This window comes from Glarea lozoyensis (assembly GCF_000409485.1).
Source record: "Glarea lozoyensis ATCC 20868 chromosome Unknown GLAREA9, whole genome shotgun sequence".
Taxonomy (NCBI): domain Eukaryota; kingdom Fungi; phylum Ascomycota; class Leotiomycetes; order Helotiales; family Helotiaceae; genus Glarea; species Glarea lozoyensis.
In genome coordinates, this window is record NW_007361004.1 from 1,885,218 (window position 1) to 1,912,375 (window position 27,158).

The 27,158-nt window shown below is 44.9% G+C and overlaps 9 protein-coding genes across 9 annotated transcripts; 5 read left to right on the plus strand and 4 right to left on the minus strand.

Annotated features, from left to right (window-relative positions):
• Positions 1–199: 199 nt before the first annotated feature.
• GLAREA_08571 (Ferredoxin reductase-like, C-terminal NADP-linked) lies at positions 200–1,272 on the plus strand (the record flags this gene model as incomplete). Its single annotated transcript, XM_008090615.1, has 2 exons — positions 200–1,009; positions 1,069–1,272. The coding sequence occupies 2 exons, from the start codon at positions 200–202 to the stop codon at positions 1,270–1,272; spliced, it is 1,014 nt and encodes a 337-aa protein (XP_008088806.1).
• Positions 1,273–2,358: 1,086 nt separating this feature from the next.
• GLAREA_08572 (NAD(P)-binding Rossmann-fold containing protein) lies at positions 2,359–4,621 on the plus strand (the record flags this gene model as incomplete). Its single annotated transcript, XM_008090616.1, has 4 exons — positions 2,359–2,465; positions 2,584–2,704; positions 2,815–3,656; positions 3,709–4,621. The coding sequence occupies 4 exons, from the start codon at positions 2,359–2,361 to the stop codon at positions 4,619–4,621; spliced, it is 1,983 nt and encodes a 660-aa protein (XP_008088807.1).
• Positions 4,622–5,200: 579 nt separating this feature from the next.
• GLAREA_08573 (uncharacterized protein) lies at positions 5,201–7,550 on the minus strand (the record flags this gene model as incomplete). The annotated part of the gene is made up of 3 exons (XM_008090617.1): positions 5,201–6,924; positions 6,980–7,462; positions 7,511–7,550. The coding sequence occupies 3 exons, from the start codon at positions 7,548–7,550 to the stop codon at positions 5,201–5,203; spliced, it is 2,247 nt and encodes a 748-aa protein (XP_008088808.1).
• A 388-nt stretch (positions 7,551–7,938) lies between these two features.
• On the plus strand, positions 7,939–9,388 carry GLAREA_08574 (Actin-like ATPase; the record flags this gene model as incomplete). Its single annotated transcript, XM_008090618.1, has 2 exons — positions 7,939–7,993; positions 8,046–9,388. 2 exons carry the CDS (start codon positions 7,939–7,941, stop codon positions 9,386–9,388), a joined length of 1,398 nt encoding a protein of 465 aa, XP_008088809.1.
• Positions 9,389–9,557: 169 nt separating this feature from the next.
• On the minus strand, positions 9,558–11,112 carry GLAREA_08575 (PLP-binding barrel; the record flags this gene model as incomplete). Its single annotated transcript, XM_008090619.1, has 3 exons — positions 9,558–10,619; positions 10,669–10,800; positions 10,918–11,112. 3 exons carry the CDS (start codon positions 11,110–11,112, stop codon positions 9,558–9,560), a joined length of 1,389 nt encoding a protein of 462 aa, XP_008088810.1.
• Positions 11,113–12,551: 1,439 nt separating this feature from the next.
• Positions 12,552–13,583, plus strand: GLAREA_08576 (uncharacterized protein; the record flags this gene model as incomplete). Its single annotated transcript, XM_008090620.1, has 2 exons — positions 12,552–12,862; positions 12,977–13,583. The coding sequence occupies 2 exons, from the start codon at positions 12,552–12,554 to the stop codon at positions 13,581–13,583; spliced, it is 918 nt and encodes a 305-aa protein (XP_008088811.1).
• Positions 13,584–13,807: 224 nt separating this feature from the next.
• Positions 13,808–14,973, minus strand: GLAREA_08577 (Protein kinase-like (PK-like); the record flags this gene model as incomplete). Its single annotated transcript, XM_008090621.1, has 4 exons — positions 13,808–14,167; positions 14,298–14,449; positions 14,513–14,784; positions 14,831–14,973. The coding sequence occupies 4 exons, from the start codon at positions 14,971–14,973 to the stop codon at positions 13,808–13,810; spliced, it is 927 nt and encodes a 308-aa protein (XP_008088812.1).
• Positions 14,974–21,731: 6,758 nt separating this feature from the next.
• Positions 21,732–23,691, minus strand: GLAREA_08578 (MFS general substrate transporter; the record flags this gene model as incomplete). Its single annotated transcript, XM_008090622.1, has 2 exons — positions 21,732–22,879; positions 23,007–23,691. 2 exons carry the CDS (start codon positions 23,689–23,691, stop codon positions 21,732–21,734), a joined length of 1,833 nt encoding a protein of 610 aa, XP_008088813.1.
• Positions 23,692–26,211: 2,520 nt separating this feature from the next.
• Positions 26,212–27,143, plus strand: GLAREA_08579 (uncharacterized protein; the record flags this gene model as incomplete). Its single annotated transcript, XM_008090623.1, has 3 exons — positions 26,212–26,619; positions 26,672–26,824; positions 26,871–27,143. The coding sequence occupies 3 exons, from the start codon at positions 26,212–26,214 to the stop codon at positions 27,141–27,143; spliced, it is 834 nt and encodes a 277-aa protein (XP_008088814.1).
• Between the last annotated feature and the right edge of the window lie 15 nt (positions 27,144–27,158).

The following is a 27,158-nucleotide window of genomic DNA, read 5'->3' on the forward strand; positions in this document are numbered from 1 at the left end:
ATTATTGTCCATCACAATGGTCCGTATACCAGATATCCATTAAAAGAGACTTTCTGCTCACAATTTACTGCAAAGTTTATAACGTTTCAAAATACCTCGAGGATCATCCAGGAGGAGCTGAGGCGCTTCTTGAAGTTGCAGGCGTGGATTCAACAGCCACTTTTGAAGACGTTGGGCACTCCGCAGATGCGCAGAAACTATGGAGGGGTTTCTTGTTGGAAGGCTAGAAGGAGCACCCGAGGAAGACGATGATGAGGACCAGCGGCTTCCGATGCCAAAACCAGACCTCAGTATCAAACCCGAGGATAGCGATTTCAATCCCGAGTCGCCAACCATCATCGCCGGACGTGCAGCACTTAAAGTTGTCTTAGCTGGTACTGCTGCATTTTTGGGATACGAGTTGTATGCTCGAACGCCGAAGATTGGATGGCTTCATCATCAACATGGAGGATTCTTGAAAGGTGTACTGCTCTCATCTCTAACGATTATTTCCTTGGCTGCTGGAGCTGGACTATATCTCAAGAAATCGTTCAGCGGGGGGAACAAATCGCCATATTCCTACCCAGCACACTTCAAGCCCTCGGTCCATATCGCAAAACCTATCACGAAGGTCAAAGGTTATCTTCGACCTGAGGAATACCAAAAGCTTCCTCTTTTCAAAAAAGACAAGTTATCATCCAATACGTACAGATTTGTTTTCAAACTTCCTACGCCACAAACAATCCTGGGCCTGCCAGTTGGCCAGCATATTAGCATCCGTGCGGAAGTGGATGGCAAGCCAATAAGCAGGTCATATACGCCTGTATCAAATAATTCTGATCCTGGAGAGCTCCGTCTGGTGATCAAATGCTACCCCGACGGTCACCTTACTGGTAAATACATGGAAAAATTACAGATTGGAGACTTAGTAGAGGTGCGTGGACCGAAAGGCGCAATGAGGTACCGTAAGGGTATGGTAAAGGAGATTGGGATGGTGGCTGGTGGAACAGGTATTACTCCAATGTACCAGGTAAGTGTTTCCTAACCAGTTTCCTGAAGCATTTCAACATCTAACTAACGAATACCTAGCTCATTCGCGCCATTTGCGAAGATCCTACGGATAATACCCACGTAACACTCCTCTACGGCAACAAAAGTGAATCCGATATTCTCCTCCGCAGCAAACTCGATGAGTTTGCTCAAAATTACCCTGATAATTTCAATGTACACTACGTGCTCTCAGACCCGCCTAATGATTGGCGATATGGAACTGGATATGTCACAAAGGATTGACTAGAGGAGAAATTCCCGCAACATGGTGAGGAGAGTAAGGCGTTACTTTGTGGACCACCGGGTTTGGTAAATGCTATGAAGGATGCGTTGGTTGAGTTGGGATGGGAGAAGCCAAGGGCGGTTAGCAAGTTGCCGGATCCGGTATTTGCGTTCTAGGAGAGAAGCAACGAACTGAAATGCTACTCTACAGAAGCGAGGCAAATTTGGGGATGTGTATAAGATGGATTTTGGCCGACTTGAAGCAAATTAGAAAACAATCTCACCTAACTAATTTTCTGTTAAGTTTATCTCTTTTTCAACTTGAGCCGTCTTGTCCTCCCTGCAAGGTCACATAAACGGTAGATTATGCAAGTCTAAGGTCCAGGTTCTTCCTCGCAGCTACGAAAACCATTGAGCTATTCGGATCCAATTCCCCAACCTGCTCGGGCATTTCTCTCTCACGTGTCACTCATACCAAATTTTTCAAAAACCCATATCGCATTAGATCTTCACCATTTCTTCCCGCAAACTTCCGCACGAATTCCCAACCATTTTCATCAAAAGCTACCTTATTTGAAATTCTTCATAGCACTGACATCCCAACCACCCCAAAACCTGGATTTACAAATATCTTTTCAACTACACATAACCAACAATCTTAGCTACACAACCGCTTGCCGCATAGCTATTTTTGCAACGGCCGTACCACAGAGCCTCGGCTAGTCCTTGTCAGTAGCACTTTACTCACTCGGGCCGTAGACCGAAGGAACTTTCAGCAGTAATTATTAGCTGGCTTAGGTTTGGCCGTGCACATGTGAAAAGGTGAAAAAGCACATGAGAGTGCAGTCCCTTAGCGTCAATGGTAGTAATTGATAGAGTAGTAAGTGGTTCTGTACAAGATAAACACGCTAGATAAATTAATGAATGACAAATTTCACGTCTATTCCTAATCGCACCGAATCACGTTTCTTTTGTTCTGCAGGATCAAGCGGCAAGTTAACCCAGTATCAAGTTCTCAAATGTTTATGAGGCTAAGTGGCGAAGCATTTTCCAGGTTCGAGAAGCTTTGCCAGCTTCGAGGGTCTGTCAAGTCTAGACCGTCCTAGTATGCCACAAGTCCCGCGAAGTGCCGAGAATTACATCATCCCGAAAGCCACTGGCGGTCGACCTCTGGCTGTCGCTGCCGAGATTCGATGTTTTTTAATTGAGGGAAAGTACGTAAGCATACTTATGGAAGTGATGGGTATATGAAGAGGGAGTTCTGCTTGCTTTTCAAAGCTATATTTAGATTTATTTAGGTTTTGATTATTCGTGCTGATTTGAAGTAAGCAGTGACTATCTAAAGCCAGCTCGTCTTCAGAAATCAGAAATGGCGACCTCACTCGAAGCAATTAAGGGAAGGCCTGTTGCGGTGCTTGGTGGTGGGGTTCTGGGGAGACGGATCGCTTGCACTGTAAGTGAGTGAGACATCAGATATCTTCCACAACTCCCTATTTCTGCGCCATTATATGCAACCTTAAACAGTTCTATTTTCTTGGTACGTGATGCTGACTCCAAACACAGTGGGCAGCAGGTGGCTGGAATGTGAATATCCGCGACCCCAGCCCTGAGCAGCGCAACGCTTCACTCCACTACATCGAAAACAACATTGCATCCTACGCCAGCGAGATTGGAACCAAGCCAGGCAATGCATCCGCCTTTGAGAGTCTCGAGGATGCAGTCAAAGACGCCTGGACCGTCATCGAAGCCGTTCCCGAGAAGTTGTCCTTGAAAATCGACACCTTCGCTGATCTCGAGAAACTGGCACCGAAAGATGCAAGTCTCGTAAGTAACTCATCAAGTTACAAATCTAGCGAGATGTTAGAGAAGGTTGGAAAAGAGGCGAGAAAGAGAATTATGAATACGCATTATATGATGCCGCCTGACAACCGGATTGTTGAGCTCATGACGGATGGGGAGACGGACGCTGCAATATTTCCGTTTTATGTGGATAGGCTTAAGGAGGTGGGGATGCACCCTATTGTTGCTCAAAAAGAGAGCACTGGGATTGTGTTCAACCGGGTGTGGGCCGCTATCAAGAGAGAATGCTTGACGATTCTGGCGGAGGGTGTGAGTACCCCAGATCAATTGGATAGTGTGTGGATGGAGATGTTTGGGTCGAAGGCAGGTCCTTGTACGATGATGGATGCGGTGGGACTTGACACGGTGGAGTTCATTGAGGAGCATTATATCAAGGAGAGAGGTCTTTCTGGCGAGAAAACTACAGAGTTTCTGAAGAGGGAGTATATAAATCAAGGAAAGCTTGGTGCGAAGAGTGGAAAAGGGGGTTTGTACCCTCCAGGAGCGACAACAAAAGCTGCTGGAGAAGATAAGTCTCATCATGATGATCTGCATGCTCCGTCGCTGTCAGTAGTTTTCTATTTCGAGAGAAGAATCAGGCGGCTAATTCGATATCAGTTACATGCTCGACATCGGTCTCAACTCTCTTGAAGACACTATCCATAGCGGTAGAGTCGTAGTTGGGTCCTCCGACGGGCGCGAACTCCGCACCCTAGTATCAGGGCAGACTCTCCCGGATGGCCTCGACATATCTCTCAAAACCGGTCGTATTGACTGGACCAACATGGGCGTCCCCACTTCTAACGATGGTATCGTGCAATCTTGCAAGCTTGATGGCAGCGATGTGCAAACCGTAATCCCAGCAGGCGCAGTGCACACACCCAAGCAACTTATCATTGATCAAGAGAATGACAAGTTATATTTTTGTGATCGCGAGGGCTTGCGAGTTATGCGGTCTAACTTGGATGGATCAGAGCACGAGATCCTGATCAAGAATGGAGATTGGGAAAATGAAGAGGATGCGGCGAATCAGCTGAACTGGCCGGTAGGGATTAGTGTAAATCGAAAGGAGGGGAAATTCTACTGGACGCAGAAAGGTCTGTCGAAAGGAGGAAAAGGTCGGATATTCCGGGCCAACATCGAAACACCACAGGGCGAAGACCCATCCAACCGCTCTGACATCGAAGTTTTGTTCACCGGACTCCCAGAACCAATTGATCTCGAGATTGACGAGGACACACAAACTCTGTTCTGGACTGATAGAGGCGATCCACCTATGGGCAACAGTCTTAACTGCGTCCAGCTGGATGGGTTGAAGGGTCTCAACGAGAATGAGGAGAACCCAAAATATCGTATTTTGGCGAAACAACTACATGAGGCGATCGGTGTTAAGCTGGATCGAGTAAACAAGCATATCTATATGACGGATTTGGGAGGAACGGTATATCGGGTGGGCGTCGATGGAAAGAATAAGAAAAAGGTTTATGATGAGGAGTTCGCATTTTCGGGGATTGGGTTGACTCATGTTTGATTTGTCCAATAGCTAAGTCGTAATGGCGATTCTAAATTGAAAAAGCTTCAAAATGAGCTTCCTATTGCCTTTGCAACAGAGATGTGTCAAAACACTAGACGTGCTGAATTTTTTAATCACAGCTTTTGACTATGCGAGGCCTTGTGAACAGACGCAAGACAATCCTGATTCAAGATAAGGTCGATTCTTGCGGTCGGTAATTTCGACCAGCGCTTGCTATTCGCGTGAGGATTGCTCATACTCAAGGATTCCACGCTTGTAGCGGTGTCGCCGATGTTTTTGACCACAATTATAACGCTTTCGAACTCTCTCATCTCATCGTTTAACTCCGCCGACTTTATTTTATACGATGACATTTTGCATGATCTCCGCAAGGGATGATATTATTGCTTCGACTATTGGCATCTTACTCCCCGGATTAAACCATCACAAGCTCATTCAGCTCTTGCAGCCAGTTCTGGTATCTTGAGCGAGCACTGCAACGACCAACGATACCTCGTGGCTAATAGAATTTGACAGTGGAAACAATGTCCAGTCTCCGTTCTCTATCAATTTCCAACTTCCAATAGTGTCGTAGTGTCACACGATTGTGATTTTCTCCAACTGACAGCTTTTGATCCAATCCTCCCTGTTCTCAACTGACAACTTGAAGTCGCCAAGTCTCTCAAACGCGCCTGGTGTAGACCGTGAATTCCCTAACACTATGCCAGTATAGTCCCAGGGATATCTTCCTGTCCTCTTTGCATATTGGTGTCTCGACTCCCGACGTCTGGGCACCCCAAACGCCCCGTGAGCATATTTACCGATGATGAGACAGCGAACGACGATACCGAACGAACTCTGCCTTAGATCTCGATGTTTACTTGCTTCTATGTCTCCAATATCTCTGCAAATTACTTGCGGCTGATTTTGGATCCCTGGATACTGACACCTGCGGATACACAGTTGGCAGTCAGGATTCATTTCAAAGACTTCATCACTAAATGAGTGACGACTCTGAAGGGAGTGCAGATAGTCATCCCTGTATTGGAGGCCATCAACTATAAAATATACATCACAATAGTGACCCAAAAGAGTAGCAATCCCTCCATATACTTCGCCGAACACGTTTAAGCCAGCTAGTGAAGCACTCGCTTGGAGAACCGCTACACAGAGCGTCATTACTTCTTTAGAGTTGAAATACGGTGCATACTTTATGTTTCCCTCAAGGGACGCCCAAGACCAGCTTGGTGCCGTGATCTCTTGGTCACCAAACCGTTTGGGTATGATGGGACGTGGAAGGTCACCGCGTTTAGCACTTCGCCAAAGCAGATCGAGAACGAAGGTGTCTGTCCACAGCCCTGCTACGTATTCCGAAGAAGTTGCTCGCTGTACGACAGATGCTATGCCCGACATAGCCGGAAGACGGTCACTTTGGTACGTCAGTTTACGGTTGCCATACTCATTAAGTGTCTTGAGCCACACAGTATGAAAGTCGGAGCTGCCTTTCATCTGGTTCAAGAAGCGCATGATATTGCGAAAACTAGAAATTGCACTGTCCCCACCACATTCACAAATATCTTCACTTTGACAAGTCCATTTGACTTCTGCGACCGTAAACTTTAATATTCGCATCGATAGCAGATTTTCTTGGAAACTCCAGCCACGCTGATCTAGTGGGCCCATATTGACCTTTTCGTGTAAGTCGGTGGGCTCGATACGTGCTGTCAACAGTAAATCAGGAGTGTTCCGCTGCGGGAACCGTTGAGATACTGGATCATACCGCCCGTCGTGAGGTACGGACAGAAACCCGGCATGAGCGTTAGGACTTGAGGTTGCAGCTATCGTTAGGCATGCATTCATGTAGACGTCTGCCATTCGAGATGATTGCTGTGCCCAGTCAGTCGAGCTATCCTGGATGATGCAAATAGAATCAATCCAAATATAGCGGAAGTTTAGACTGCGCGCTACAGTGATAGCGTCCTGAAAGGTTTGAGGGAGATTAGAAAAGTGAATAGCATTCAACACGGATTCGTAATTGCCTAGCGTGGTCTGAAAAAACTCAACTCCACCCCAGCAATAGCTTAACGCAACATATTCGACATCGGGCTTATGATCAACGCTCAGGCGGACATCATCATTTTGAGGATCGAGCCAAATTAATCTAGTAGGTGCCCACTGTGGGCTTTCCGACTTGCACTGAATGTGGTACTGAAGGCAGTTTTGGTAGCGGTCTTTAATGAACCAGAAAGTCTCCTTGGAGGCTGCGGTCTTAGGAATATCAAATTCTGCTCCTTCAGAGGCATTTGTGTTGGCTCTATATCCTACCAATTACCATTGTCAGCCCACGCATCGAGAAGTGTGTTCTGGAAAACTCACCTGAGGGTTCATATATAGAGAAAGGTAAGCATATATGAGAATGTGGATTAACTGATTTTACCCAGAGTTTTACCCTGACAAAGTGAAGCGATATGAAAGTTATATAGATTTCAATTTCGGTTATGTCGAGCAGCTCAAATTCTGGATAGAGTTTGAATCCAAGAAAAAGGACGGCTCTACAATGAGAACATTCATTCACGGCCTTTTTTGCTGAAGGACGCATTTGAATTATGAACTGGGGATATATGTGCTCTGTGGTTTTAGAAAAGTACAACATAGCATCATCCAAAAAGGGAAGATATTTCAAATTAGGCTGCCAATCTGCTTCCAGACTGTTGCAATGTACGCATCTCCTGCGGTACAATTGCTTCGATCTCATCAGTGCTTTCAGCAAGATCTGCTGGAAGTGATGAATGGGATGCGAGAATAAAGACTGCCTTGGTGGCATGTAATTGTATCGGCTACCGTCACATTGCCATGACCCTATTCGGATTGTTAGACACAAGCGTGTGGAGGACATGGATAACTAACTGGATGATGCAGGCTTCAGCAAGGTTTGCGTGTCCTCCATGTTGAACCACTCTCATCATGGCGATTGTTATGTCGCGTTGGTTGCCAAACATCAAGGTTGTGGATTGTAAACTAGCATGGCCTAAACCTTTTTTTTGGAGTTAAAAGATATTCACCAAAGACATTGTATGAGGAGAAGTCTTTAAGTCGTTTACAAAAGAAACGTCATGAATGTAAGACTGAATATTTCTGTTGGTTGTTGTTGGAAAGGATGTGGCCGACTCATTGATAGGCTGAACGTTCTAGCACGTGTGGTCCTTAACGTCGACCGTAAGGTTATTCAAGTCCGTCGCGAAAATGCGTCGACCAGTCCAGTTTGCGACGCGCCAAAACATTAAGTCAGGCATTATCCACAACCTCAACCACTTCCCATATTACAGCGCAACAAAATGGCTTCTCAACCCTTGACCTCGTCGATGCAGCCCACAGACGTATATGGTGGAGGTACATTGCCCCCTTCCCAATTCTACTCAATGCCACTCTGACCCCTCTATAGACGAAGTATCAGCAATTATCCTCGACCCGGGCTTCTCAAGCGTACGAGCTGGATTCGCGGGGGAAGATACTCCCAAATCCTTCTACACCTCCTACTATGGAGTTGCCGGCGACCGAACGATATTCAGCGATGAAGACATTCACAACCCATTGATTAAGGATTTGGAGATTCGCAATCCTATGTCGAAAGACGGAGTGGTGGAAGATTGGGACGCGGCGACCCAGCTTTGGGAATATGCAATCACTTCACGCCTCACAAAATTCAAGCAAGGAGATCCTCGAACGAATGGGCTAAATGATAAGGATGCTGATGTGGAAATGGACGCCGCTGAGGACGAAGAGAAGCCGCTGGAGGAGCATCCTCTGTTGATGACAGAAACAGCCTGGAACAGCAGCAAGAACCGAGAAAAGTCGATTGAGATTGCGATGGAGAATTGGGGTTGCCCTGCATTTTGGCTTGCGCGGAACAGTGTCATGGCGGCGTTTGGAGCTGGACGCGCGACAGCTTTGGTGATTGATCTGGGAGCTTCTACGGCGTCTGTAATGTGCATCCATGATGGTCTCATCCTCAAAAAGAGTGTGCAGAAATCGAATGTGGCAGGCAACTGGGTATCCTCTCAGGTTCGATCTCTTTTCAACAATAGCGAACCCAAGGTCGAACTCATTCCACATTACATGATCTCTGCGAAAACTCCCGTCGATGCCGGTGCCCCCGCGCAGGCTACATTTCAAAATTTCGACCACAAAATATCAGACAGCTTCCGCGCGCTGGAGGAGGAGCGGGTCATATCAGAGTTCAAAGAGTCAGTCGTTCAGGTATACAATGGACCAAATCGCCTCAATTCTACACACCCATCAGGGATACCAAATATTGAGAATGTCAAGGCAATGCCAGGTCGTGTTTTCGAATTTCCGGATGGCTCGAATCAGATGTGGGGCGCAGATCGCATGAGTGTCGTGGAGGGTATGTGGGATGAGCGAGCCGCGCTGCCTGTTGCTGGAGAGCCTGCCTTGACGAAGGCTCAGACAATCCCAGAAATGGTCAAAGCTTCCATTTCTGGAGTTGATATGGATCTGCGAGCCGCACTTCTGCAAAATGTTGTTGTCACAGGTGGTACCACTTTACTGCAAGGTTTCACTGACCGCCTACACAACGAAATGGTGAACATGTATCCAGGTGCTAGAATCAAGATCCAAGCAGCTGGATTGACAACCGAGCGAAGATTTGGCAGCTGGGTAGGAGGCAGCATCTTAGGAAGTTTGGGAACATTCCACCAAATGTGGATTTCAAGAAAGGAATATGAGGAATTTGGAGCGAGCGTGGTTGACAAGCGGTGTAAATGATTGATCTGTAATGATAGGGGTTACCAAAAGTTGGCCGCAAGGTTAGTGCTGAATCTAGGTTTCGCGGCGTATGGTGTCAGTTGCTGGATATACCATTCTATACCAGCTAGATGGACTAAGTGGGTAGAAAAGCCAAAAGAATTAATACCACCCTCGCTGCCTGTTAAATCTACCACCCCCTCCACCTAGGCCAAACATCCACAATCTCATCCTCCCTCCCCTCCCTCCCCCCATCAACAACAAAATACCAATCAAACCCCCTCCCAGCAATACAAGCATGATTCGGCCACACCCGAACCTTCATCCCCACCTCCAACGGCTCTTCCTCCCCCTTCTCCCCATCCCAAGTCAAGATCCCATGTTCCTGACTGATCCGCCCGACTTTCCATCCTTTATACTCTTCTAAAGGCACGCTAGGCATAGACACGCCCACGCGGTTCCACGGCGTCAAAATTCCCCATCCGCTATACGCTTTACACGGTTCGCGACCTAGTGCGAGGGAGCCGGCGCCGAGAAGCGCTTCTGCGGTCCCGTCGGTGCCGCGGGAGGGGTAGAGCGATGCTACTTCGGCGATTATCGTGAAGGCTATGTCGTTGAATGTGAGCTGGGCGTTTGGACCGGTGGTCGGGAGGGCGTTGGTGGCGAGTTGTTGGCAGTCTAGGAGTGGGTAAACCCCTGCGTGGATTTCTATAAGCGCGTTTTGGGATTGGATTTGGCTGATTGTTTTCTTGAGCGCGGTGATGGCGGGGGTTTCGGGCGTGTTGGGTAAGAGGAGGTTGCGGATGGATGTTGTGGTGGGTGTTGCGCCGACGGAGAGGATGAGTTGTTTGGATGGGGATTGGGCGTGCACTGTTGAGAGGGTTGTGAGGAGGGATTCGAATTCGAGACGGAGATAGTCGAGGGCTGAGTCTTGGGAGTTGCTGCTGTAGGAGTGGCCGGCGTGGGAGTAGAGACCGAGGAATATAGCTTGTCCGGCTTTTTCGAGGGAGAGGATTGATGTGATGAGTTGAGAGCAGGCTTCGGTTTCTGGGACTACACCGGCTCGGCGGCCGCCCATGTCAATTTTGAGGAAGATTGAGGGGGCGATTGATGTTGCTTTGTGAATTGCGATTACTGATTCAAGTTGCGTTGGATGGTCGACCATGAGTGAGAGACCATTTTGTCCGAGTGACTTGTTTAACTGTGAGAGTCGCTCAACAGCTCCTGGGGTTACAGGGAAACTGTATAGAACCTGTTTGCCATTAGTCTCAGAGTTTCAAGAGTATAAGGAACGTTCTTACGTTAACGGCACGACCAGCAGCTTTGTATTCAAGCAGCAATGGAGCAACATTTTCGGCTTCAATGATAGTGGAGACTATGAGATTGGCTGGTCCATTTCCATCGCCAACTTGTAACTTGGTCAACTCAGTTGTCTATAAAAAGGTTATTAGCTCGAGTTCTGTAAATCATCTGAACATAGATGTGGACACAAAATGCTCTTATCAATTGCATCCGGTCCAATTTCACTACCCGTCAAAGGCCGTACGTACTTTATGAGTCTTAATATGAGCTCTCCATCTAAATTTCAGCTCCTCACAAGCGTCGAGCATGCGATCACAATTTCTTTTCACCTTCTGACGGTCGATCACAGCAGCAGGGAGTGTTACATCCTTGATAGATTTGCTAACGAATTTCTTTGTTAGGTCCTCTTTGGAATAGAAGGGGTAAAGTTCCGAGGTTGCCATTTTGGATGAGAGGGGTGAACGGATTTTGATCGTTGGGCTTTTGGTGAGAAGTCTGACGCTGAGGGATTTCAGATATGTGAAGAAGTTCGTTTATTTATACTCTGAAAGAACTAAAACAGTGGATGTAGATCATAATATATGAGCACGATACACATGGAATAAGACTGAGTCAGGGAGACAAGTGCTGTTCGATTTCGGCTTGGCCTACTAGTCACCGATGTTCGCTGCGAGTAGTACGCAAGCGAGTCGAAAATGGGGGTCGGCCCCGAACGTGAGGACGATACTGAAACTCACCAACGAATCAGCCGAATTTTGGACAATAAGCTCAGATGAACCAATTTGAAAGTTTTATTCGCCCTCTAGCTCACCATAAGCAAAACCCTCTCGATTCTGCAGGGAAGACCAACCTCTTCAAAAAATGTAGTGCCCGGTCTTCGGCTGAGAAATATCCTGGAGATTGATTAAACCCTTCTCTCTCAAATTCTGCCGGAAACATATGCACTTTCACAATAAGCTTAGAAAAACAGAGTGGTCGAAGAAACCAATTTTGTCAACTATTTGATAGAATTATTTTCGATTGTTATTCGTACTTCGGGTCAAATCTTTGGGTGACTTTAGAGACCATTCATGCAATTATTTCCACTTAAGTGCGACCCGACTAATTCATCCAATTTTCATCAACATCAACATCAACTTGAGGTTCATCTACTGTTTAGAACTTATGAGCCTACGGCCTTAATTTACGAATCAATTGTACTAAAGTATCCACTGAGGTGTGACTTTTAAGCGTTTCAATCGAAACGGCGAACTTCATGAGAGTCGACTTCTGACTACCTCTGTCGTATTATGGGTTTGAAATATGGGTTAAAAACGTCTTTTATTTGCCACTTTAATTTCATGTGTTGTTTTGTTACTGGAACGCGATCATGGGTTATTGAATTGATGGTATAGATAAGCACTCGGACTTCACCAATCTCTCATTCACAACAAAATCAGTAGGTCTAAGGAAAGCTCTTCTTATCTCTAGACTATTTCAATATTTCAAGACCCACAGAGATTTTTCGTGTTGATATATTTGCAAAACCATCTTGAGGCAATGAAGTTTCAGTTCTCAGGAACCAAGTCCTAGAGAGCAAATCCTACTTGATCACAATGCTGATATTACTGCAATAGACAAACCTCTTTTTGCATGGCCTGATCGAGCATCTCGGACGCCCAAAAATTATCTATCCCCTCACTCACGGCCTTTTGGAAGCCAAGTAGCGAAATGGCAAGATGTCTTCTTCTCCTTAGAAAATTCTGATTACCGAACAGAGCCAGATATCACGCCAATCCGACCTCACGCTCCCACGCTCATAGTTTTATACTATCCAGACGACGATGTTGTTCCAAGAAGACCCATTAAAACCTATCTCGATCGAATCAAGATCATTGCGGCAATGAATGAACAGGTCTTATTTTACACGCCATCTTGGTTATCCCAACAAGTCCGTAGTTACCGCAATGATAAGCACTGGCATGTTATCAATGATTATAAAACAGTTTGGGACTTTCCCAACAATAAACACCAACAGTACAATTTCTCGATCACGCAACCGAAACTGTTCAACGAGTTTGATGACTACAAGTCCTCGCATTGGAAACCTAATCCCGCATATAATCACCCACACCGCAGTGACACGTACAGCGCAAAGGCTTTTGTCACTTATGATGCCATTATGCGAGATCCATTTGGATCCAAGACAAGGATGTAAATAGACGCTGGTCTCTTCGACGAGCATCGACCTGTTGACGAAAGAGGGAACCTGTGGAGTAATGTTCTATTTTTCACACTATGCCGCCACAAAATTGACAGGTCAATTAGAATTTCGGGGGATACTGGTATCGTTATAGGCGAATACCTGCAGGACGCGCAATGCGGTGTGAAAGACATCAATCATGAATGCTGGACGAATCCCAAAAAATCCTGGATGTGTCACCAGCTCATCGCTAATGCCTACATCGGGAGCTCTTTAGGCATGCTTAACCACATTGTTCGCTTCATGCAGACTGTTGATGATATGGATGCCAACAAACGCTATACTGGTAGGGAAGAATTCGTCATCCCATGGGTTGCTATACGGTATCCGAATACTGTGTTTTCCATTCCATGGTATCCTGTACCACGACCGCTGCGTAGGCCTTACTCGTCTGGCATGTATCTCATAAAATCCAGCTGTTACTCGACGCACGGTGGAATCAAGAGTGTGTCTGCGATAGTGGATCCGATTTCAACTATCTACTGCAAAGGCTACATCCCTAAAAAGTCACATCCGAAGAGCGGTGGTATCTACAAGCGAAACTTCAAATCAGATATATATCTTTTGGCCCAACGTTATAGATACTTGATCAAACCAAAGGTGATGGTAGAGCATTTCAAAGAGTTAATCTCTCGCGTGGTGAGTAAGTCAGCCATCTTTACACCATCTTAACTTTTTCCTGGAGGGCGAGACGCCTTCGTCCTCGGCAATTTGTAGCAGCTCTCTCTGCGTACTAGAAAGGTGTGCTGTAGCGAATTCGAGCTGCTATGAAGGCACAAATACACAGAGAGATGCCAGGATCCGCCAGTGGTAGAAAAGACTCAGGTTACAGATTCCGTACATCGACAGAATAGAATTCTTTAAACCATCCGAATCATTGTCACAACTATTCATCCCTAACTACTCCACCAACTATCAACCAAAATCTGCTCCATCCTCGCTCTTCTCGCAGGATCCAAATTCAACATCCTGGACAAGAATCTCTTCGTATCAACATCCAAATCCGGCTGCGACTCTTGAGTCCAATTGGCAAGCCGCACATCGTCACCTATACCCATTTCTTCCAAGGCCGCCGCGGATTCCTTGATCTTTTGAACCCAAACTTCGTCCTTGATATGCGTCAGCAACCCCTTCGGGAGTGGACCGAAATACACAAGTAGAATCTGCATCAATGCATCTCTATGCGATGTCCCTTCTTCGTCCAGCTCCCTGAAATTTACTTGTAGCTTTTCTACGGTCGTGATCACGAAGAGACACTGGAAATAGCGAAATCAGCTTTTTGTCTGGACAATGATTCAGAATACGCACGATAAGTCCGAATGAAAACACGTCAGAAGGTTTCCCAATGCCTTGGCCCGCCAGCTATTCTGGGCTGCACCACATGACATTTCCTATCATTCCCCCGTTGGGGATGTTAAGAAGATGATCGCCTTCGAGCTTCAATGAGAGGTCGAGATTTCCTAGCGCGACTCTTTCTGGTTTTATATGACCTTGCGAATCGGTATTCCAATCGACGAAAACATTGTCAGGCTTCACATCTTGATTGTTGCACGGGTATCAGCAATTCTACCCGCACAACTTAGCGTTTAGAAAAGACGTACCTATATGAATCCAGTTCTTGGCATGATAATCCATCAATGTCTCTGCTATTTCTCGCAATATCCATTTTCGAGACCTCAGCGGGATGTCTGGTTGTTTTCGAATCAATTGAAGCAAGTCATCTTTGTACCATTCATACACAAGAACACATTCATTTTCACTTTCGTCGATATGGTGTCGAAATCGCTTGCTCTTGAATTCATGTTTAAGCCCATTCGATTGCTCGAATACAGATGGAGACACGGTTTTCAAGACAAATGGTAAGCCATCGCGACTAGATTGAATGAGCTAAAGTGTGGACTATAGGGATGGGGTCGTACTGCGCGAGAAACAAGCTTTTACTGTGATTCTTTGGATCCGCTTTCAGCACTTTGCTTCGAATGTACTTGAGACCTGAATTGGAAATAAATGTCGAAGATGCTGTTCTAGCACTATCAGTGCAGTAGCGACGGATGAAGAGCATGAATAGACGTAGTACTTGACGTTATAACATGTTGATATGCAAGAGCAGCAAATTCCGAGGAGAATGAAATTGTCGATATGGTTGATGATGTTGACAGGTTATGAAGTTTATATTTCTTGCAGCGGTTTCAAATTTGGCCACGTGACTATTTGGCTGCTTAGTGAATTGGATACTGCTTTCAAATTTGAATCTTGTGCTATTTAACACGTAAAATATATAGGGTTTCTTTTCAATCGTGTTCCGTCTTCGATTCATACACAACCAGCCAAACCTCCCCTGGAATTCACGCACCATCACATGACCAAATGGCCGAGTGGTTATGGCGCCAGGTCAGCGCTGATGGAAACGATGTGCAACAAAATATGCATGTTGGTGTTCTGTGTGATACGATTGGTTGGTTAATCTATTGATGAGAATGTGGTTGGTCGATGAGGACTTGGCTGTTGGAAGGGGAGAGGGGTGGGATGTGTGGGGGTAAGCGAGGAGATAGAAGCAGGTATTGAGGGTGGAATGGTTTTGATGGAGGAAGTTGTGGTCTCGGGTTAGTGATTTATTACTTGGTGGAAGATCTCTGGTGATATATTGGATTGGATCCATGAAACTCTGAAGTGATTGTCGGAGAAATTTAGTGATGTTGTGTTTTTTATGAGGAGTCACTGATTTGTCTACTCGAGTGCAGAGTAGGCGTCTTAGATAATTGAAATTTAGAACAGATGTCATAAATTTACACCCATCACAGAGGATGGTTGTGAGACATAGCTGTCACCCTGAATGAAGCCGAACTAGGAAGGACTTTGTAGCCGCCTGGTCATCCTCTTCTATCTAGCAATTTATTAAATAGGATACCAAGATTGAAATAAAAACTTGATATATATGGCACACATATGTTTTAATAGAATGTTAGTGTTTAGCTACCAGTATAGAGAGAACAATGGAGGTGCGATATTTGAGTGGCTGGGCTAAAGAATCTTTATCGTTAGCCACCTTTTAACCATGTGTGCTCCTAGAAGAAATTATATTTTTAGATCAAACATGTGAGAAGAACAGTGTTGTGGTATTTGTTTCAATTTCAAATTTGACAATTCAAGCAAAGCAGTAAATCGGTGACAAACTCTTTTTCGGTGACAAAACACCCACACCATTCTGTTTGCTAAGCCCAAAATACGTACATGCAAACATATGTTGCCATTATACTTTCTGGCCCAGTTCTTAAAAGAACATCTAAAATAACAAAAGGCTTGCCAGAGCGTCAAGACTCTAGGTCCCTCGACTCAGACATCGTTTATATAGCGCCTAATGTTTAAGTGAAACCTTGAAACCTAAACTTAAGCACCAGCATCGCGAATTTAGAATGACTGATCAAAGAACCTGGAAGGATAGAGTTATGTTGTTTTTTGATCCGTTTTGGTGTGTACACGTAGACATTAATAAAAAGGGGTAACTTCTTATCTTTAGGACACAAGATGTAATTATCGGAAATAAAAGGCATAGTAATAGTTTGGATTTTAATATAATCTACAGTAGTATCGAACAATAAATAGCTATTTCCAAGAAATTTGGGTCACAGGTAACACCGACTTATTATCAATCGCAAGAATGTGTCCCCCCACTATGTAAATACACCCTTCCCCCTTCCATTAGAAAATCAATGGAGAATATAGAGAAAGCTTCTTATCTTTACTGAGTAGTCTAGAGTCTCGAGCATGAAAGTAATAAGTGAAAAGAGTACTGTTTGACTTATCGTAATATTTCTCTAGAAAAGGATGGAGTATAGGTTAAAATTCCTACGATGGTCAATACAAACATGTGATGTAGTCATTTACTACCGAAAATTGATTTATCACCGAAGTCGAATTCACCAAGTTTCCATTTTCCATAATAGAAAGGATCTGATCTTCATTAATGTTTTACTCATCATACATTTCTAAGTTCCCTCCAGACTTTTTGACAATCAAAGTTTAACCCCTCTACATACTACTTACAGAACGGTGCGAAGGAAGACTAAACAGTAAGATCTACCTCTATTAACCCACTTATCAATAACCCCTTCACGAGAAGTCTATCATTATTTTCTTTTAAATATTGGGGGAGCAAGCATATACCCACTTGGAGAAGACGACGCAGATAGTCATCTGCGGTAAGTAGTTGAACGGAATGAAATATTATCATTTTCTACCATCAAAACAACATTGATAAAGCCCCGCAGAAAAGGCTCCTTTTTCAAAGTATTCAAGCTAGGACTCATAAAGGGGAAATCGACCACATTGGTTGCTTTAAATCTTGTATGGGGATCTTCGACATAGATATTTAGAGATGAAGTACTGGATAGACGATAATTATTAAAAGAACAGATTACGATGAAGAACTTTCTGATAGTATAAAGCTGTCATGTGTTAAATATGAAGGGTGAAGTTGCTGCCGAACTTTTTCACACCACCGAATTCCAATCCGGTAGCTCGACATACACGAAACTCTGTCATCTGGGCTACTACGACAACAATTGCAATCCCCTGGAGACTCGTATACAGATATGCAGTCTCTGTTTTCGTTAGAGCCTTGTCTGTGAGCCAACTTACATTCTAGTTCTTGCCCCAGTGCCATTGAAAGCGTGTTAATAGCCGTTGCCCGGCTAAATGTTTATTTGAAACTTTGGTGTTAGAAGACTTACAGTACGGAATAACGAGTTTTGCTCTTACTCTGGTAGGAATACCTCGAGAAATGTTCGATTTCTATTAATTTGCTCGACCTAATATTCCGAATTCCCTGACTTGGCACTAGTGATTCGGTCACGTAGCTTCTCTATAGATTGTATGAAATTGGAGATGGATTTGCTCAAATATAGAGAGAGTAGATAGCAAGAGATTGCGTGTATCCTAAATAGGGCGTTACCAGATTTAAGATTTATCTTACTATAAACCATAATCTAGTATATCACCTATATTCCGGAAAACAAGAATCAAGAAAGCCCAAATCTCCTTGTAAACTCTTTTGACTAGGTTGAACTCTTTTTGCAAATAAATTACACCCTCCACTTCGGAATCCCAACCTGACGCATCCCCTCTGAACAGCATCCCATCCCCAGCCCTCAGAAACATAAAAACATCTCCAAAGAATTAGCAATCTGTAGCAACAGTCTCTAATCCTCGGACAAATGCCCCTTTTAATCTCTAGAAGCACAATCATTTCGCATCCAAATGTTGTCACGCGCCGAGAAGATTCTCGGTTGCGATAATAGTATAAATATTTTAATATTTCTTTTTCAGTAATTAGGTATCGTAGATAGAGCTCCATGGAGCGAGCCGGTGAGCTTCTGTCAAAATATGGCTAAGTGAAGACACAATTGAGATATTGAGATAAGGAGGCGGCGAGTTGCTGCTAAGAGCTCTGTTGTCACCGAGATTCAAGGTGGTCGCCTTTTTATTGTATAGACACCTCGAAAGACGTTGATTTCTGAATTCTATAACTTAATAACGGGCGTAAAAACGGTAATAACTTCTATTACGGTAACAGACTACTTATATTATTTCACTTTCTGCTTTTTCCAGCTAAATATGTAATAACGTAAACTCGTATTTTATTACAGGCCAGAAGGTTAGATGGTGCGTATAAACGTCCATGTATCTTGATATAACCCGGGCTTCTCTAGGATTAGTTTGGCGAATGACTACATGCCTTGATAGTACAGAAGAGGTATTACAATAATGAAAGATTTAAATAGCTATAGATTATTGTTCCTAGGCTGTAATAGTTGTAATTTAGGGTTCGGAATTAGTAGGCTCACGCTTATTAAGAGGGTAGAAGTGGAAAAGTTTAGACTCTAGTGTATTAGCTCTAGGGGAAGAGAGTAAGGAGGATAGAAGAATCTATAACTTAAGTTTATAAAATTTAGATATATATTTAAGAGCTTAAAGTAGGTTTAGCTAAATTATCCATTACGTAAATAAGTCCGAGATATAAATACTTCCAAGGTTTCTAGGCAGTAAAATATGAAGATTAATCCTAGAATCTAAGATGAAATAGATATACTTAAAACACCTCGAGTATCCCAAAATTTCCATCAACCGACCCAGGGGAAAAAACGACATACTGCTCTACGTGCGATGATAGATTATCTCTAACGTTTTAGCTTACGGGATAATCATCTATCTGAACGAGCGTTCTGAACGTAGAGGTTTGTGGGAGAATGTCCTTTGAAATGTAAAGGACTAGTGCAATAATCTAGTGTTGCTGCCAAAAGTCTAACTATCACCGATTTCTACTTTACCTATAAGAAAAACTAAAGAGTGAGAGACGTAGTGTTATGTAAACTGTACCCGTGTGAATTTTATAACTATCTACACCTCACAAACCCACTATACATTGGAAGCAAACCTTGCAACCTCCCTCTATACACACTCTTGTGAAAGCGTTTAACTTAGACTATTTAATGTATATATAGACCTCAGGATATACGTCGTATTATAAACTAAGCTTTCCTGAAGATCCTGTGGTATATAAAGTATTCTAGCCTTGAAATTGTAGGTACAACCTTCAGTTCCGATGCGAAAAGGATATGAACGCTATTACATCTGTCGCTCTCATGAAATTTAGTTTTTTTTTTGTATTCTTACAATCATCCCCAAGAACTTACAAAGTCCGAAATAAAACCTTCCTCCCTTGTATATTATTAATGACAATATGTTCATATTGACAGCTTCGATCAGCGCGTTCTTGGAGTTCTCAGCCGCGAACCGAACGAAACAAATTTCTGACAGTATTTCGTGAATACGTAATAAACACAAGGGCGACGTACGAGGTATAGTTCCATAATTAGAAGATGTGTGGAGTACTGGATGTAAAATGGAGTGTTGCTACCGAAACTTATACTATCACCGATTTTCCTTCCTTATTTCATGATCTAGCGGAATTGAATAACGTGAGCTCGACTTTGCTACACATGTTTTAACTACTGCTACCTCCGCACCGTCACAAAACCCAACCCTCCCAGTATCAAAACGCTCCATCTTCTCATACGAAAAAGATGAAAGTTTGATGTCGCTTATGTCGATGAGAACCGTCGGCAAAACGATCGCGTTAAATAGCGTGATGTCCCGTCGATATTTTGGGGCGTGTGGGATGTTAAAGAGGTGGAATGGTATTGGGAGTGGTTCTAGGCTGGGGAGAGAAAGGATGTTGGGGGATAGATCTTTTTGCTTTGATTGATGGTTTGGAGAAGTTCTCTCTTTTTAATTTCAACATTCTCCATCCTCAACACGAATAAATCGTCTCCAAAGCAATCTACCTCCCAGATCCCACACAACACAATAACATGCCACCCAAGAAACCCTTCTTCTCACCTATAAAACCATCGTATCCCCCATCTTCTCAATCTATAACACCTTCCAATGAACGAGCCAATGCCGGTCTGTCTGTGTTTCTAAACATACATTTATCCCCAGAAATGCTATACATATCCACACATACTCCCCATTCAAAATCAAAAATATCCAATTCACAAACCTACCCCTAGTAAAACGAAAAGTGAAAAGAAAAAAGAAAACAATCCAAGTTTATCACCGAAACTCTCACCACCACCGAATCCCCTCCCACCCTAGACCACAATCTAACTCGCCGTCTTCCGACGAAAATTATACACCACACCCAGGAACTAAATCGCCACTAAACCATCACGCTTTTCTTTTTAACCCGTCACTAAGATCTTCCACCACGCATGACACTTGTCCGATCAATAGCTCATTTGCTGAATTGTGATGGATTTCAGGGAAAGAGTGTATAATATACGGTCAGGAATCTTTCACTCTGATCGAAAAGGAAATTCGCGTGGATATTCTATGACTAACTAAGGGTTTGATACTGGGGAGGGAGAGAGAGAAGGAGAGAGGAAGGGGTTAGGATGGTATTATTTGTTAAGTAATCATTAAGGGAAAGGGAATTGATAAATTCGACATACATTTCATCTTAACATCAACCTATAAAACCATCCTCCCTTCCCTCCCACACCCGCAAAGAAATAAGTTCACAGAGATTACAACAAAGGAATGATATTTAGAATCCGCTGGATGTACTTCATTTTCACGCAGCAACCACACTCATCAACCTCCACAAACCCACCTCCCTGTTCAAATACCTAACACATCCACCTAACACCAAATCACCCCGTCCCCCATCGTTCACTCCTCGCCTCACTCACCACCGAAAATCCTTTCACCACCGAAACCCGTCTCCCTCCCCTTACAAGTACCACCTCACCAACCCAACCCTCACCCTCTCCCACATCCCCGAACCGCACCACCATACCCACTTAAAACTACTTTTCCCCCTAAAGACGCCAACACCCCAACAAAAACGAACACAGCCATGAGCTTTCATGCGCGCGCACTCTCTCTTATTCCCAGCTCAAGGATTTGCGGGCGCTGAGTGTTTAAGGATACATTTCCCAAGAATCCATGGCTCGAGGAACCTAAGTGTGATGGATGGGTTAATACGTTCCCACGGACTTGACTGGACTTCCCAATAGCTATGAGAGCAAAGATCGGTAGGTGATAGTTGGAAAAGATTGGTGGTGTTATTGAAGTTTGATTTATTACTTTTGACTATATATATATATCCAACCCCCCTCCCACCCTTGATCTACAATTACAATTTCAACACTAAAAGCTATGGTATATACTATGCTATGCTAAACTCCCACAACCCATGCAAATGCTCAACAATCTCCTGTCCCCCATAATACAAAAAACCCCCTCACAAACACTCACTCAACCCTCCTTCACCACCCCATTCTCCCCACTCAATCTCCCACCCTCCGCACCACCCTTCTCCTCATCCACCACCTTCTTCCCCCCCTTCAACTCCCTCCTCTTCTTCTCCTCCTCCGCCAACCCCGTCTTCGTAACCTGATGTCCCTTCTCCAGCGCCTTATGTCTGATAAACGCACTACACACCAACCCGGCCGCCGCGAAACAAACATACATGATCCACATGGTCTTGAGACTCTGGTGGAACGCCAGGCGTGCAACCTCTCGTTGAGCCATGGGAAGCGCGTTGACGATACCAACGGACGCACCGGCCGAGCCACCGGAGAGAGAAGCTGCGGTTTCAGGACCGAGAGAGGCGGAGAGGACGGCGAGTTTTTTCTGCATTTCGTTTTGAAAGACGACGCCGCCTATGACGACGGAAATGGAGGTGGAGAGGTTACGGACGAAGCCGAAGGTGGAAGTAGCAGCCGCGATGTCTCGTGGTGCGACGAAATTCTGGAGCGCGATGAGAGGGGCTTGAAAGTTTGGACCAACTCCAATACCGGCGATGATTTGGAAGATGATGATTTTGGCCCAGTTTGCGCGGACGTCGAGATCGATGAGCAGGCCGAAGCCAAGGGTCATGAAGATCATTCCGAACCAGATGGGTGGGAGGTAGCGACCGGTCTTTTTAATGAATATGCCGGAGGCGGCTGAGACAAAGGAAAGGGAGAGGGCGAGAGGGAGGAGGTAGACTCCAGATAGGAGGGGGGTGGCACCGAGGACGGCTTGGAAGTAGAGGGGGAGGTAGTAGGTTCCTGCGATGAAAACATAACCGTGGAAAAAGCAGGTGCCGAGGGCTGCGAAGTTGGAGGGATGGTTGAAGAGACGCATTGGCATGACTGGGTAGCGAGCAAATTTCCATTCGTTGAGAATGAATAAGAAGGCTGTGACGACTCCAAAGACAATTAAACAGATGACGGTTGCTGAGCCCCATGGGTAGGTGATCCCGCCGAATTCGAGGCCAAGAAGAAGCATGAGGGTACCTCCGACAATTGCAAGAGATCCTGCCCAATCGACTGCCTTTAAACCATCCCATACTGGAGTTTTTGGATTATCGAGGTGAAGAAAGATGCATAGCAAGATAAATACGCATCCAGTGATTGGTACTACCAGATGTTAGTTGTGCCTCTTTTGTACATGACCAACACTATGCAACACAACCATGCAACACCAAACCAGATCTTCGGAACCGAGAGATACCAACGATCAGGATGAATTGAAGATGACACTTACGATTGATATAAAAACACCATCTCCAAGAAACCTTCTCCGTAAAAACACCACCCAAAATCGGACCCACCGCACTCGCAAAAGCCCACACCATCCCCACCATCCCAAAATACTTGCCCCGATTCCTCATACTAAAAAGATCGCTAATCGAGATATTAACCAGAATAATCAGTCCGCCACCACCAATACCCTGAATGGCTCTTGCGGTGATCAACATGCCAATATTAATACTCGTCGCGCATAATGTACTGCCGATGAAGAAAATGCCTGCGGCGATCAACAGAATCGGTTTGCGACCCCAGATGTCTGAGAATTTGCCCCATGAAGGTGTGGATGCGGCATTGGCGAGGAGGTAGGCAGAGCCGATCCAGGTGTAACCGGCGTTGGAGTGGAAGTGTTCGCTGATGGTGGGAAGGGCCGTGGTAACGATCGTCGTGTCGAGGGCGGCGAGGAAGACGGAGGAGCAGAGCGAGATCATGATGATGGCGGTTTGGAGCGTGGTGCGTGTGGCTTCGGGGTCGGATGATGGTGATGCATTTTCTTTCGCGACAATGGGGGGAGTGGGAGAGTCGCTGGAAGATGCGTCGTGGAGGGTCGAGGATGAAGAGTCGTGCGGTATTGGAGGATTGTTGTTTTGTGAGGACTCTACAGGCCCAGAGGCATCTCCTGTGCGGTTCGCGCCGTCCATCTTGTTGTTGTGATGAGATGAGATGAGATGGAGGAGATGGATGGAGGTGCAGGCGGGACTGTCAGTATGTTAGTACAAGTACTTATGGAGCACTTAAGCAATAGCCAAGATCTAAAATCTGGGGTACAAACAGAAGCGTAAACCTTGAAGGGGCGATTTGTAATGACGTCTTCAAATATTTTGGCTATGATTTACTCCTGGAATCAATATTTCCAAGCTCCGCCGCATTCAAGTATTAAAACAATATTAATCCGCTTATATAGAGAGCGAAGAGAAGAGCACGAGAGAAAGCAAGAAGAGAGAATATCCAGAAACAAAATCATCACCACCGCGAAGTGTACCAGGTTATTATAAGATATCGATTTCCAGAAGAAAATTGACATTTCTCGGCTATCGGCATAGGTGACGAGTGGACCAATGAGAATGAGCGAACTGAGCGTAAAGGCGGGGCGACAGGGGGTTCGGAGACGGATGTCGCCATGCGAATCGACACTTCTGTGCTATTCCGACTCCGATGTGGTGTATTGCCTAATCCGGACTTTGACTTGGGCGCAAAGTATTGCTAAGCAAAATAGGACTTGCCCGTCCTGGAAAAAAGCTTGACCGCTCACGTGGCTGTTCTACTCCCAAGAATTGCTCTCGCGTGGTTCAGCTTGTGATTTGGATAAGTCGATATATGGTACAGTATGTACACTTCCCATTTAAGGAGAATTGGTCGGATGAGGAGGTTGTTGTAAGCAAACATGCAAGCATTGTATCCTACACGACACTATCATCCAGTCATCATGGAGATTTTCCGACGCCTTCTGCCTCTAGGCTAGTGAGAAAGAGTGGGCTGCTGGTCAAAAAGGGGATCTAACCAGGTGGATGTTCTTCATCGCTGAACGCATTACCTATGAAAGCTTCAATCAACTATCAACTATCTAAAGGGGCAAATGCCATGTGAATTGTAACTATCGTTGAGATGCGGAAAGCAGAATATGTTGATATTTCGTTTCGGTAATCTCACTTGACTTCCCTGACCAGGCTGACCTATTCATAAAGTCGTTAAAACAACCACCCTTTAGCAAACGCCCCATGCGTCAAACTTCAAGCCATCATCTCCCACCGTTCAAAAGGAAAATAAAAGACCTAAGATATATCAAACCCCAATCTCGTCAATTCATTCATTCAAACCCTCCAAATAAGACGAACAACATGAACAACCAAAAACAGCATGTACCGTCTATGGAAAAAGAACTATGGCCGACCATCAATTTTGCTCTGGGTCGCACAGATGCCCGGCCACCCTCATCTCATAGAAGTCAGAAGGCTACAGGAATATGGTTCAGCTCTCTGTAGACTCACAGTACCCACAATGAACCAAACACCACCTAACAATTCTCCTACATCCCGCTCCATGTCCAACGTATTCGAAACTCTTACGAATCATAAACCTCCTTGAAGGAAACGTTCGAAATACTACTCCTCTCCAAGCCCTTATCGAGAGCACAGAAAAGCCACGACGAAGCGCCTTGTACGGTTGTACAGCATTCTGTGTAACTGATGCGCTGACGTTCGGCAAATGATTGGCTTGCTGGTGTGATCGTTGAGACTGCAGCGCAACATCTCTGCATAGCCGCCAGCCTTGTTTTGACAGAAAGCACCATAAGTAAAGGGCCCCGCCCGATTGCCAGCGTTGAATTTCGCTCCAACTAAGCTTTCTATCGAATACCTAGCCAGATTATTCTCAATTGCGAAGAGTCATCATGGACGGATTGAGCGCATCTTTCTTTAAGCAATTGGTTGGTGTATGCAGATACGTCGAAGAGGCAACTTCTTGCTTGGAGATATTTGCTTACTCGGTAAGATGATGTCTTGAGCTGGCAGGAATCTGCCAACATATATTCTTGAGGATCCTGCGTTGAACACGATAGAGGAACGCCCTCTGAAGCCAGAGGAAATACTTGATTTTATAACCCGAGCCGGCGCTTTTCAAGAACGCAAACTCCCAGATGGGGTAAAACTCACTGGGGGAATGCGTCTGCTGTGAGTGTCTGCAACAGAACCTGGCCAGTAGATATTAACGACCTCTAGTCTACAGCTGAATGCTCATCATCCTGACACATTCGCTCGGAGAACGATAAGTTTAGAGCATCAAATTTACTCTAAAATGATAGACGGTCTCCAACTCCCGCACGAATGTATTGAGACGTTGCAATGTGCTGGGCCATTGTTCTGGTCGTCGTTTGTTGAGAGCAATCAAACTTCTAGGATGCGTTTGTATTCAGTTTCGTTTTACTTTTCTTTTCGACAAGGAGATGTTAAACCTAACCAAATGCAGACTTAGTATGTAAAAGCAATAGTGTGCGGAGGAAGGGTTCAACCAGAGGCTGGGAGTTGATCCTCGGCCAAGATATAACAACTGCCATCAGCACAGGCTTTTTTAAGGGGACCTCCGACTCGAATGTAGTAGAATGCATCAGACAACTAAAGTTTCGAACTGGAGACATCAGTCACCCCCTAATACTCCCATTGATAATGATAACCCTTGAATACTCAAATACAGCAGATGACATACAGCGCGACGCGCAAGACTGGCTCAGCCAACTCGAATACGCAGTTATCAGCAATGACAAAATGAACGAATTTTTCGAAAGTTATGTAAAAGATGGAGTTATGGACGTGGAAGCTGTGAATCGAGCTATAGTAGAGTGCCACTCTCAGGTCTTATGGAAGCGACCTGAAGCATATCTCGCAATCATAGAGTCAATTGAGTGTACTGCGAAAGACTTCCACAGAATCTCCACAGAACGTAGGCAGGATGAAACTTTTGGGATGATTCATGCCAGAATCCTTTCAAGATTGAATTTCTTCAAAATGAGGTTGCAGGGCAACCGAGTCTACGCTGATACCACTTTGAGAAGACTTGACTTCCTGAGGAGTGCAGTGAGCGTCCTTGCATTGCTTGCTTTTGATCTTTACTGAAAAAAGAATGCAGTTCAGTATGGCAATTGCTCAAAGAGAGAGTAAACTCAACTTCGAAATTGCAGGCGATCAAAAGAGGCTCGCTTGGGCGGCAAGGCGTGACTCTTCATCAATGAAAGGGCTTTCACTTTTGGCAACGATTCTTCTCCCGAGCACCTATCTATCGGTAAGCAATATAAATTTCAACATCGATGCAATCTCACCAAATATAGTCTATTTTCTCAACAACTTTCTTCAACTTCCAAGGCGCACCGGATACGACAACTGTTAATTCCCCACAATTCTGGATATACTGGGCCGTTACTATTCCTACGACGTTGATAATCGTGGGTTTATGGATTATTTGGGAGCAACGTAAGAGGAGGAAAGATACAAAAGAGGAAATAGCCATGAAGGAGAAGGTAAAGAGATTAGAGGCGGAGATTATGATGGAAATGAGGAGCAGATCACTGAGGTTTCGCGTGCAACAGCTACCTAATAATTAGCTAAGGAAGAGGAAG